At 36.5% G+C, this 11,494-nt stretch overlaps 2 protein-coding genes across 4 annotated transcripts; both read right to left on the bottom strand.

The window, feature by feature from the left end:
* Window positions 1-459: 459 nt before the first annotated feature.
* On the bottom strand, window positions 460-3,699 carry mibp (muscle-specific beta 1 integrin binding protein). 2 transcript variants are annotated; one of them, XM_033964820.2, is made up of 8 exons: window positions 3,592-3,699; window positions 2,829-2,919; window positions 2,322-2,370; window positions 1,986-2,160; window positions 1,361-1,432; window positions 1,141-1,247; window positions 699-784; window positions 472-614 (listed from the first exon to the last, which is right to left on the bottom strand). In XM_033964820.2, exons 1-7 carry the CDS (start codon window positions 3,615-3,617, stop codon window positions 699-701), a joined length of 606 nt encoding a protein of 201 aa, XP_033820711.1. In that variant the 5' UTR covers window positions 3,618-3,699; the 3' UTR covers window positions 472-614. The 2 variants fall into 2 exon arrangements, with proteins under 2 accessions (XP_055077149.1, XP_033820711.1); XM_055221174.1 differs by lacking the exon at window positions 2,322-2,370 and having other exon boundaries at window positions 460-614; window positions 3,592-3,642.
* A 738-nt stretch (window positions 3,700-4,437) lies between these two features.
* On the bottom strand, window positions 4,438-10,718 carry atcaya (ATCAY kinesin light chain interacting caytaxin a). Of its 2 annotated transcripts, XM_033965106.2 has the most exons (13): window positions 10,588-10,718; window positions 9,943-10,042; window positions 7,819-7,877; window positions 7,500-7,739; window positions 7,267-7,434; window positions 7,059-7,161; window positions 6,854-6,985; window positions 6,602-6,688; window positions 6,395-6,493; window positions 6,257-6,292; window positions 6,103-6,174; window positions 5,953-6,008; window positions 4,438-5,880 (listed from the first exon to the last, which is right to left on the bottom strand). In XM_033965106.2, exons 2-12 carry the CDS (start codon window positions 10,017-10,019, stop codon window positions 5,984-5,986), a joined length of 1,098 nt encoding a protein of 365 aa, XP_033820997.1. In that variant the 5' UTR covers window positions 10,020-10,042; window positions 10,588-10,718; the 3' UTR covers window positions 4,438-5,880; window positions 5,953-5,983. The 2 variants fall into 2 exon arrangements, with proteins under 2 accessions (XP_033820997.1, XP_055077158.1); XM_055221183.1 differs by lacking the exons at window positions 9,943-10,042; window positions 10,588-10,718 and adding an exon at window positions 9,068-9,280 and having other exon boundaries at window positions 5,469-6,008.
* Between the last annotated feature and the right edge of the window lie 776 nt (window positions 10,719-11,494).

The raw sequence follows: 11,494 nt of genomic DNA, 5'->3' as shown, positions 1-11,494 counted from the left end.
CTTATGTAAACACAGGTGTTGCCATCATGGTTGTAAATACTACACAGCAAATATACTAATGACTTAAATCACAAGTTTAGTCTGTGCCCTATACTTAAGCATGGATGAGGCAAACAAGGACATAAGGAATAAATGGAAGGGGGGGGGGGGTGTAGATCCATATTAAGTTGTTCATGCCTACAATTTTAAAACATGTATGAGCAGCATATCTTTTTGATCCAATTTTCCAATTGTCTTTAATTATGTGCAAAATTGTATCCCACTTCTGATTTGCTGCCACTGTTTACAGAACTAATTGTCTTCTAAGACTGAAGATGTAATACCACTATTGCTACAGGCATATTGATCTATTTGTGGATTTAATGAATGAAAGAAGAAAGATTTAGTAATGTTATTTATTGATGTTGCATTTTAAAGTAAAGTCTATTGGAAAAACACATTAACAATAACAATGCAAAGATCACAACTCTTTTTCAGCAAACCTATAAATAAGCTTAAAAAGACAATGATAAGTTAACATTGCTTCACTCTATTTACAAAATATAAAAAGAATAAAAACGAATCATTGGAACTATTTACACCCTGTATACAGATGGAGATTGGCCATCGTTCTGCTGCAATAAGGAAAGGGTTTAATTAGATGTGTAAATATAGCAACATTTATACTTTTATTAAATTATTAAAGACAAATTAATTACCTATAAACAGTTGAGAAGACTGTTCTGAATGTCTTCATACACTTGGTTGTAGATCTCCTCTTTCGTTTTCAAACCATCTAAATACTCTGCAGAAATATGATGTTGACAAATCAAGACATTTTTTGGCGGCTGTAATTAGTATAAAATAACTTAAAGGTGCAATGTGGTACTTTTCTTTAGGGAGTACAACTTAAATGTTCCAATATGGGCTTAAACTTTTCTTTTATTAAATTACATTTGAACACTGCTCAAAATACATGCATCTCTTCACAGATCTGACCTTTATCCTGACAGTGGTAATACATTTTTCATGCCATACTATGGAACATTTCAGGCAAAGAAACAACATCTCCATGAAGAAGCAGGTGGTGGACCCTCTACCAGAAAAGTTACACAGAACACCTTTAAACAGAACTAAGGAAACCAGTACACTCAGGCTTACCAATATTTAAGCTGCAGTTCTCCATCTCTGACCTGTGTTTCAAATACATGGGCCACACATGACCGTCAAACAGGCCAGGAGGGTCTGGGACAGTGTATTGCCTGGTACTAAAAATAGACAAAGAAATGCAAAAGATTGAAAAATTAGATCATAAGACTTTGAAAATATGACCAATGATAATGATAATGAATAACCAGGTCAAATTTTAAAATTAATTTACCTTCTTCTCCTCTTGCACTCCTCGTAGGGTATCGTGATGTAATAGCACTTGTTGAATACATCCAGCAGAGGCCTAAACATGTGAAAGTGGAACATAGGTCAGTCATCAGTGTTACGAAAACCATAGGCACAGGTCCTCACATATTACAGAACAATTAGGTAACCTTATTAACGGTTATCTACACCTGCGCAGCCCCTGTGTCATATCCTCCTTGTCACACAACACAAATGTGAGCCCCTCTTTCTACTGAATATCTTATCTATGGCTGCAGAAGCTATGCCTGACTATCTACAGACCTATGGGCCAATCATCGAACAGGAAAATGAACATGTGACCAATTATGGAGAACATAGCACCTACACAATGTTCAACCCAACAATCAAGAATTTCTTAGAATTTAGAAACAACAAAGGTCAGGTGACAGGCATTGTGAGACCATGAAAGAAGTCAACAGACTCTTGCTAAAAATACACTTTGGCTGGGCATAACACACTACCTTTATCTATGCATTAGCTAAAAGAAATCTGCTCTTTATATATGTATATGTATGTATATATGTACACACACACACAAAGCTATTTAGCTCCATATTAGCTATTTTGTATTGACTAATGATTAAACTTACGCATAGTTGTAGAGGAGAAATCCTTCCACAAGTAGGATGTGGATCTGCTCATCTGGGTCGACCACTTCTGATACAGGGGCCAGTGAGACGCCGTGGGACCGCGCAAACTTCACAGGATTCTCCATCCAGGCTTTTACTGTGTTGGTCATGGCCTCCATATCCAGGGCAGTGATCACTATAAGAAAATAACACATGTACACAGGGCATTCATGTAATTAATATATATTCGATACAAGTCTGTACAAGATGTAAGTGTCTATGTGCTGTATGTATGTGTCTTTTGGTTATAGTATGAAGTGTTAACAAAGATCATAACAGTTTCTAGTGAGGTCTTACCATCCCACTGTTTAAAGCCATCGTCACCAACTTCTATCTGATCAGGTTTCTGAAATAACAGTCACCAATAAAACATTGCTGCATCCTCTTAGGATTCAGAACACTCACAGAGCCCACCCACATGCCAGGAAAAATAAGTTCAAACAAAGAAATAGAAAGGATACAATGCAAGCCAAAGACATTGACACAAGTCACACCTTTAAAGTACAGCTAAATCAGAATATAGCACAGGCATTTAAGTGTCAAACAAATTTAAGAAGAGTTAATAGAGCCCTGAATCTAATGTTAGATAAATAAAAATAAGGAAAGAGCAGTGAATGAAAGAGAATGGGGTGAAAAGAGGGAATCTCCATTAGAAAAGAGCATGCTCCATATACAAAGGCTTTGGGGGTAGGGAAGTTAAGCATGGCACAATAACCAGCCAAGCGTAACTTCGGTAGTGTTCTTTGAAATCTTAAACTGTCTAATAAATCTAACTTTAAAAAGAAACCCCTCATAGAAACTCACCTTGAAGAAGTCATCTTGATGCACAACACAGCAGTTGGGCAAAGTCTTCATCAGTTTATTTGTCACAGTGGTTTTACCTCCATTAGTCACCCTGTGATGAGAAATCAGGTCAAATTACTTGATTAAATTAGTTATTGGGCTGATAATTCCTAATAATGAATAAAACAGACTATTCGAGCAAAATTAGAGTTTAGAAATAAACATGTTCCATAAAGTGACAGTGACCTGTTCATTTTCTCCTGGTAAAATATATGAAAAAAAACACACTAAACGAGTTGACAAGGCCTTAATAAAAGTTTAAATGAAATATAGTCTTATAGCATCCATGTGTTAGTTTAAGATAACAGCATGTGCACTATTCCCTCCACTTTTCAAGAAGCACGCGGGTGAATTTCAAATGTCCCGCTCGAGTGATGTCAACACAAACAAACCAGTCACACAACACGTCACTTTAAATCCTCCGGATGAGACATTTCTGGCGGGCACTAGATACTAACTATTTCTATAAACTATAAACAAGATTTATAATTTAACAGTACTAATTGAAAATAAATTAAAGACATAAGGTTTTTTCCATAAAGGGACAACGAAGACTGTTAACCATGCAGTTTATGTCTGAAACACATTATAACGCATGTAAAGAAGCAAAGCAACTCAAAATCTCAACTTTTATGTTTGTAACCTTTAGCTTAGTAAATGAAAGTTATTGTAACACAGCGATAACAAACTTTATCATAATAATTTGAGTTGTTTAGAGCCTTACCCGCCAATTCCTATAATGTATTTCATTTTGTCCTCCGTCTTCTCTCTTTATAAAGAATCTAACACGGAAGGTTGTTGTCCAAATAGAATAAATCCAAAAAGCCACAAAAGTGCGCTGTATCTCGTTGTTATAATATTAAAGCATGAGCGGGAGGCGCTGAAATTTATATGTCCCTGCTCCCTGATACGCCATTGTGACGTAAGGCGTACGTGCGCGTGCTCCACGCCTGTCTGCCAATCAGAGCGCACTGACACGTGTATCCACATGTATATGCCATGAGCGGCTGTCTCTGTCCATCACATTGTCAGCAGCCCTACTCTTCCATTCATAAAAATGTTCAGCTGACGACCGTCACTGTGGAAAACTACTACAGTTGACCCGCACGTCATTGGTTGTACTTGTCTTTGCCGGTTGTCCAACACACCACCTTTACTAAATATGTGCCTATATATATATATATATATATATATATATATATATATATATATATATATATATATATATATATATATATATATATATATATATATATATATATATATATATATATATATATATATATATATATATATATATATATAATAGCATAGGGTACAGCCCCTTGTTCGTTTGTTAAGTTCAACCATCTGTTTCTATTTTCGTCTGTGGCAAAATAATTCAGTCCTGAACACATTAGGTGAAAGGTCGCGATGTGAACATCTCTCTCCTCTCAGTTTGAAATGTTCAGAGGCTTGTGCCGCTCTTGTACTAATAGTGACGTCACAGGACGCCCCATGCCCATTTATGTCCATTTATATCTGATGAACAAAAGTGACCAACATATTCAAAGCTTTGACCAGTAATACTTTTGCAGAAAATGTATTTATTACATTTAGGCCTGCTACTTTACAATATGAACAAAGGCAAAATAGTGATTTAATGTAGGCTACATTATTTTACAATAAGGTAACAAATACCCTATGGTATAATCAATGTAATGTATTACCAACTTTGTGCTTTTATTATGAAAAAGCCCATTTTATTCCAGAATCAAGTGACCTCAAATATAAATATAGTTGTACAATTACAATGTGAATTAGTCAGTTCGTCTAACGTAGTCTAACTGAATATGTTGAAATGAACCAAAAATAGCATTAGCACTTAAACACAAAAAACTAAATAATGCTAGAGCTTCCACATGAACAAACAGGAGAAAACTATAAAGTGTTAACATAACTAATACTAACACTAAAATGTAATTGGGTCATAGGCCTATCAATCCATAATGCAATGAATATACAATTCAAAATAGAATATGTTTTGTGCTACAAAAATAAAACCTTTTTATCCTCCTGCTACAATAAACTAGGAATGGAGGACAATGGGGAAAACCTAACTTAAAAAGTAACTTAAAATAATAATAAAAATGCATATAAGAACATCGGCCCTAATTCAAGAATCAGGTTTAATTTGAACTCAGAGCTTTTCAAAACTCACACGTTTTGGTTCAAGTTTAGTGTCCACAAGTTACCACAGTAACTCTGTAAACCTAACACAGTCCATCCTAACCTGGAGTCTGTTTTACTCCTCTAACCCTGAGTTTAATCCATCTCCCCATGCTACTGTTTGAAGGTCTCTCCCATTGAACAATTTACTTCCTCATTCAGAGAAAGAAAAAGTATATAAAGTATACAAACAATATCATTTGGATGTCTGCTTGAGAAATAGGGCCATAATCATACAGTCATTGTAATTAATATTATATTAACATGTAAAAAACATAACAAAACTGACAAATAATGTAGACTTAAGCCATAGTGAATGCATATAGAGTAAATACCGATATATGCATATGTCATTATGTAGACTGAAATGATTGTATGTGAATGCATGATAGTGTAGAAAATGTGTGTTAAGTTTGAGGCACATGAATAGTACAGTGAAGCAATGAAGCAGAACAATGAACTGATGTTGACACTCAGTCTGAAAGGCGAGATATGGTAACATGTTATTGTTATGTTGAAAATCTGCATTGTATATTCTACATATGCTGGTTATTATGGATACAGTGACATAGCATCCTATCTAATACAGACATTTGAACATTCTTTCACTTCAAGTGGATTTTGGGTTGCAATGTTTAAAGCCCTACAATTAAAAGCATGAAGCAAGAGTGAATAAATGTCCAGTTGCTGTTATAAAGCATTTGCACTCTCCCTTATTGATCTGGAAGGAACTAGAGCTTATGGATTTGTTAAAGAAAGGCATTCCCTTAATAAGGCAAAATACAAGTTTTCATGCTTCTTGTTCCTGTGAAATACACACACATAATTTGAACATTTCTTAGATCCAGTCGTCCAGTCAGCATTCTGTTTGCATTACCTTCATCCAGCCCTGTCCTTTCTGGGTCAAATTAATCAGCAGCCATTGACACTGGCCTTTAAAACATACAACACAATAATAATGAATCAGTCTTATATAACTAAGTTGCAGTAACATATTATATATAAAATGTGTAAAATAATTTCACACCTCTCGGACTTCTTTGCTGAATCACTTGAGAGAGTATGCTGCTTTTCCTGCTGTCTTTGCTCTTGCTCCAGTCTGCACATACATACATATATACCGTTATATATACTGTTGTACAACAGAGTATCTAATACAGTGAACTAATTTAGACATTGACCTTTCCCTCCGGGCTTTGATTTTCTCTTGGTCATACCTAAAATACAAAGCAAACATTTTCATTTACAGTTATTGTGACTTTCCAATGGTTCGGCACAGTGCTGGAGTCATTTGCCATCTAGTGGTAGAAGATACATACTGCACCACACACTCCGGTACATGAATGTGCTCCATGGGAACGATTTCAGCTAATTCACTCAGGCTATGCACATACCGGATCTTATTCATAAACTTTACACTGCAATACACACAAAATACTTTGAAAATCATATGGATTCTGACATAAATCTTATTGTAAATGTTCTGTTTTTTTATTTATTTATTTTATTATTTTATAAAGTCTTACCTGATAAAGGGTCTTGATATGGTCAACACAGTCCTTATGAACCAAGTGGGATGAGCAATGACCAGAGATTTCAAGTTTTTCCTCAGTCTATCATAGAAACATGTGATTAGATCAGGTTCTGCAGATGGAAACTACCTGTTTTTAAAGAGGTTAATGTCTCACATTGTTCCTTCAAATAAAGACTTAAAGCCAAACCTAAAAACAACTATGGTACAATAATAAATAATTTTCAAATACAAGATTTTTTCTCACCTTCGATCAATCATTTGGTAACATTTCTTAAGCCAGCTGATTCCAGGCATTTTAGTACGAGGGGTGGCTCCGTTCATGTATATGATCAAATAATCTTCAGCGACCAGCATTTCCAGGCTACTTACCACATATCTACGAGAAGTTGACTCGTGTACTTAGCACTTTGTTTCTTCAAATGTAAAGTAAAAAAGGAAGGTCCACTCACAAGAAAAGGTTTTCCATAATGTAGTGGTAGTCAGAGCTGCTGCTGTCAGGTAGGTAACACGCAGAGAACACAATGATGGCATTAAGGCCTTCTCCGTAGTATCCTGAGAGAAAAGCATTTTCATTACATAAGCCATGTTGTTATCTGCTTTATTATACTTTTATTATAGGTAAGTAGTAGTAGTAGTAGTAGGTGTGGTGCCTTATACCTCCATGTGAGATAACTTTAAGATATGGCCTGATGACTTGCATATCAATGCGATGTTCCTGTTCTCCAATAACTACTGTCCTCCAAAGTCGTTCATTTGCATTCCCATCCTCCTCCTCTCCAAAACAGTTTCCAGGCCCTGCCTTTGCTGAGGCCACAGGCGCATCATCTGGACAGTAGAAATACGTAGTTTTTTTAAACATTTAAAGCAAAAGTTAGAGGCAAAAAGCTGACCTTCCCACTCCAAGTCGTTGCCATTTGTGATGAACTCGAGTGAGTCTGTCTCATCTGGAGTGTCAATGTCATCGATGTTTATGTCTAGGTCATCCGGAGTGTCCAGGAAGTCATCTGACAGCATAGAGCCCTCACTCTGGTCCAGAGACAGATTCATCTCAGGAGCAATCAGTGTGCGCCGCTTCTGATGAGACCCTCCTCCTGCTCGAGGTGGGCTCAAGTTCAGGGAGTTAGGTGGGGCTGCAAGTTTAGAAAATGTGCATATGGACTATAATAACATACTGTATTTATAGTGACAATGATTGTCCAGGTTACTCACAGGTTCTGTTATCAGAGAGCCCACAGGAGGGATCCATGTCTCCGTCCTCAGGGAGTGGCCTGCGGTGAAATAAGTCAAATCAGGGAAATTCTAACTCTTTCAGGCAAAAATGTTTTTATTGTACAAAGGTAAAATGTCTATTGGATCTAAAAACTCATGTTCATTTAACCAAAATATGTTATTTGAATGTATGGCTTGGACAAAACAAATAAATTAGAGCCTATGGACAGTTGGTTCTAAGTTCTAATACTGGTTCTGATCAGTTTTTCAGTTTTAGACATTAGGGATGGGATAAGATCTCAAGATTTTGCCCACAAGAAAAGTGATCTCTTGAGATTTTTTTCCCTGTGTATTACATTTGGATTTGAAGATGTGAGACAGGCCTCTACTTTGACAATGTTTAAATCCAGGCTCCAAACGGTTGTTTAGCTGTGTATATGACTCAAAGCTTTTTATTCTGCACTCTTCTCTTTTAAAGTTAACTTTATGACGATTATTGGTGATTATTTATGTTTTGATTTGTTGTATAGTGTATGTCTTTCTTATTCTGTAGCACTTTGAATTACTTTGTATATGAACTGTGCTATACAAATAAACTTTCCTTGCCCAGACAAAAAGGTGGTTAAGTTCTGCCGAGTTACATTTCTTTAGAGTCTGTTTTAAAAAACAAAACAAAACAGTGCTACAATGACAGCAATGCCAAAATCTTGTCTTGTGTCATTCTCATGGACAGTGGACCCAAAGTCGTGTCTCATCTGGTCTAGAAATTGTGTCTTGTTCCATCCTTACTAGTAATATAATGTAAATAACCTGTCCATGTTATAGGTAAGGCACTGACTATAGAGACACTAATGACTGTGAAACCCCAGTCATCCCAGAGAGCAGTAAACTAGAGTCAAAAAGTGCATTACAACGTGTGTGTTATTGATTTAAGTCTTTGTTTACCCCGAGTCACACTAAAATGCTGCATTGTGTTTAAATAAAACAATCAACATTGAGGACCACAATAAAACCGAACAAATAGGCTATTCTCATCCTGTCTTCTGCAAAAGGGTATATCAAATCCCAGTGTGTCACAATGAGAGGCTTGAGCCCATTAAAAAGTCTCTCAGCTTCCTCTGCAGTGGCTAAAGATTCTGTACCCTCTCCAGCTCATTACCATCTCTCTTGAACAAATGCAGAATTAAGTCTATTGTCCATCCTCTGCAGCGTCAATAGCTCAGTAAAGATAGGCTGGCGTTATCCCTACCTTATGGGAAAACTGCCGCAGTCAGACCCAATTCAGATTAGCTTCCCTTCTCCACACGTTTCTATTAAAAGCCTTTAAGATAAGACTACTGCATTGGCTGTTATTATGAGGTAAATCCGGATGCCACCATTTTCCTGGTGATGCTGTGTTGTTGTTCAGTGCTGCTACTGCTGATACGTCACACGATGTAGCCCGAGATCATTTGTGGAGTCAGATGCACCTGCTCCTCTACTCCCCTCCTCCCAAACATAGGCCAGAGTGTGTGTGTGTGTGTGTGTGTGTGTGTGTGAGGGGCAGGTTTTTATCACATTGTGGGGACTTAATATGTATACAAAATCAATTTATAGGGAACTGCCTCATTTATGGTAAATATGGTATAAATATGGTAATATGGTAAATGATTCACTATTATTATAAAATGAAATAGTTAAAGTTCAGATATGGTTAAATATCTTAAGATTAGGGTTTAGGTCAAGGTTAGACAAGTAGTAAAGATTAAGATTAGGATAAGTCTCCAGAAAATAAATGTAAATCAATGTAATGACCCCCAAAAAGCATCAAAAACCCAACGTGTGTGTAAATGAATAATCAGTGGGGGGTCAGTTATTAGATGTAATGTTATGTACTCGAAGCTTCATATTTCAAAACTTTTGTACACTAGACCTATATTAGTATATTATTTATCATGTTTTCAGTTCTTTCTTGTCAAATTCTCAATACTTAATTATTTCCAAATAATGAATTTAGGCTTGGTGGAGAAACAAAAAGAAACAGTTTTTAGTTTGGAGATGGGTCACAATATTCCATGCTCAGTTTTGGAGGATGTGGGGAGATAATAACAACAATAATGTATATGACACAAGCGATGACCAAACCTGGGGAAGTCTTCATCCTGCCACTCATCTCGTACTTCCATGTTTTCAATTCTCAGCGTTGCCTCTGTGGTTCCCATCCCTCAGAGTAGATCCCAAGGACCTGAAGGTGAATGGAAATGATCATATTCAGGTACATGATCACATGATAACAAAGCTTCCTAGTGCTCCATATTGAGGAGGGATTCCAGTTTAAAAAAATTGGCTGTAACAACTTGAGGTCACATGGGCCACAGAAGCACATGTGAGAGGCATGTGACCGACTCTGAGCACCCCTCAAAATCAACTTAATGTGTTTTTAATTACTGAAACACATAACAATATAGCTTGTACGTACGTTGCAAGAAAAATGTTCAAACAATCAGACAATAGTAATCAGATCACACACCCTTTTTCTGCAGCTGACACTATTACAAACACAACTGTAGGTATGGTCCATATACAAGCAACAAAACGGCAAATTGTATAGTTTTAGTATAGTATTCAGTAGTATAGTATTCAAAAGATTGATTAGACTAAAACAATTAAACAAATTGCTTTCAACTGTTGTGTAACAGGTTGACACAATTTCTTGGTCAGCCTCATTACCGCATTAGTGGATGTAGATGATTATTTAAAGAGTAGTAGACCAGTATTAATAATACTCACATGTGCATTTAGAGTCAAACCTGGTGGTGCGTGCTTCGGCGCCTGCTCAGACAAACCTATAAGGAGAGAGAGACCCAACGATGTGGCGATGAAGCCTCCTCTGACTCTGTCCTTCTGATTCAGATGCACATGCCAGCACTCACAGACAGTCTACAGTGTCCTCGATGGCAGCTGCAGGTGTCTGAAGACAGGGCACCTCTGTGTCGCCCCCTCCTCCCTCATAAGGCTAAACATGAAGGGGGTACGGCATGGCTTAGCCTACTTCACATCAAAACACATTTATTCCTTTAATTTTAATGCACTGTCCTGGCATCCTTGCCTCTTCTTTCACACTATTTGTAGTCATTTTTTTCCTTTCCAAACATTTAAATCAGTCTAATGTTGTCTAAATACCTTATAATTATAATAAGAATAAGTGAAATCCTCTCTCTAAGCCCCTTTAGATAGTCCAGTCCTGCTATGATTCTGGGGTCACAGTTCCCTGGCAACAGCATCAGCTCCCTCCTCCCTCCTTACTTTGCCCTATCATTTCTCCAGTTTACCCCATGAGATTACCCCAACTCATACGCCTTCTGCTTGCTGGATGCATAGAGAGAATATATTATTATTATTATTATTATTATTATTATTATTATTATTATTAATATTATTATTACTACTACTACTACTACTGCTACTACTACTACTACTACTACTACTACTACTACTACTACTACTACTAATAATAATAATAATAATAATAATAATAATAATAATAATAACAATATTAATATGCATTATTTCACGAAAATTATAATTATGCTTTTTCAAAATAAGTTGCAAAGCTTTCAAAACTAGGCTAGTTTCGTTGACGCACAGTGCTCTTCAGCCTTATCTTAATAGATTCATGTCTTCAGCCTTCAGCTGC

The sequence above is a fragment of the Periophthalmus magnuspinnatus genome, chromosome 4, assembly GCF_009829125.3.
Source record: "Periophthalmus magnuspinnatus isolate fPerMag1 chromosome 4, fPerMag1.2.pri, whole genome shotgun sequence".
NCBI lineage: Eukaryota > Metazoa > Chordata > Actinopteri > Gobiiformes > Gobiidae > Periophthalmus > Periophthalmus magnuspinnatus.
The sequence above is the reverse complement of the archived record's forward strand: the minus strand, read 5'-3'. Positions and strand labels throughout refer to the sequence as shown.

Excerpts from the sequence above, each read along its gene's own strand:
- mibp (XM_033964820.2), bottom strand. The coding sequence starts at position 3,617 with ATGAAATACATTATAGGAATTGGCGG. Across the intron at positions 2,920-3,591 it reads TACATTATAGGAATTGGCGG|GGTGACTAATGGAGGTAAAA; the intron begins GTAAGGCTCTAA and ends TTCTCATCACAG. Across the intron at positions 2,161-2,321 it reads TGGCTTTAAACAGTGGGATG|TGATCACTGCCCTGGATATG; the intron begins GTAAGACCTCAC and ends ATTTTCTTATAG.
- atcaya (XM_033965106.2), bottom strand. The coding sequence starts at position 10,019 with ATGGGAACCACAGAGGCAACGCTGAGAATTGAAAACATGGAAGTACGA. Across the intron at positions 7,878-9,942 it reads CAGGATGAAGACTTCCCCAG|GCCACTCCCTGAGGACGGAG; the intron begins GTTTGGTCATCG and ends ATTTCACCGCAG. Across the intron at positions 6,494-6,601 it reads ATATCAAGACCCTTTATCAG|TGTAAAGTTTATGAATAAGA; the intron begins GTAAGACTTTAT and ends TGTGTATTGCAG.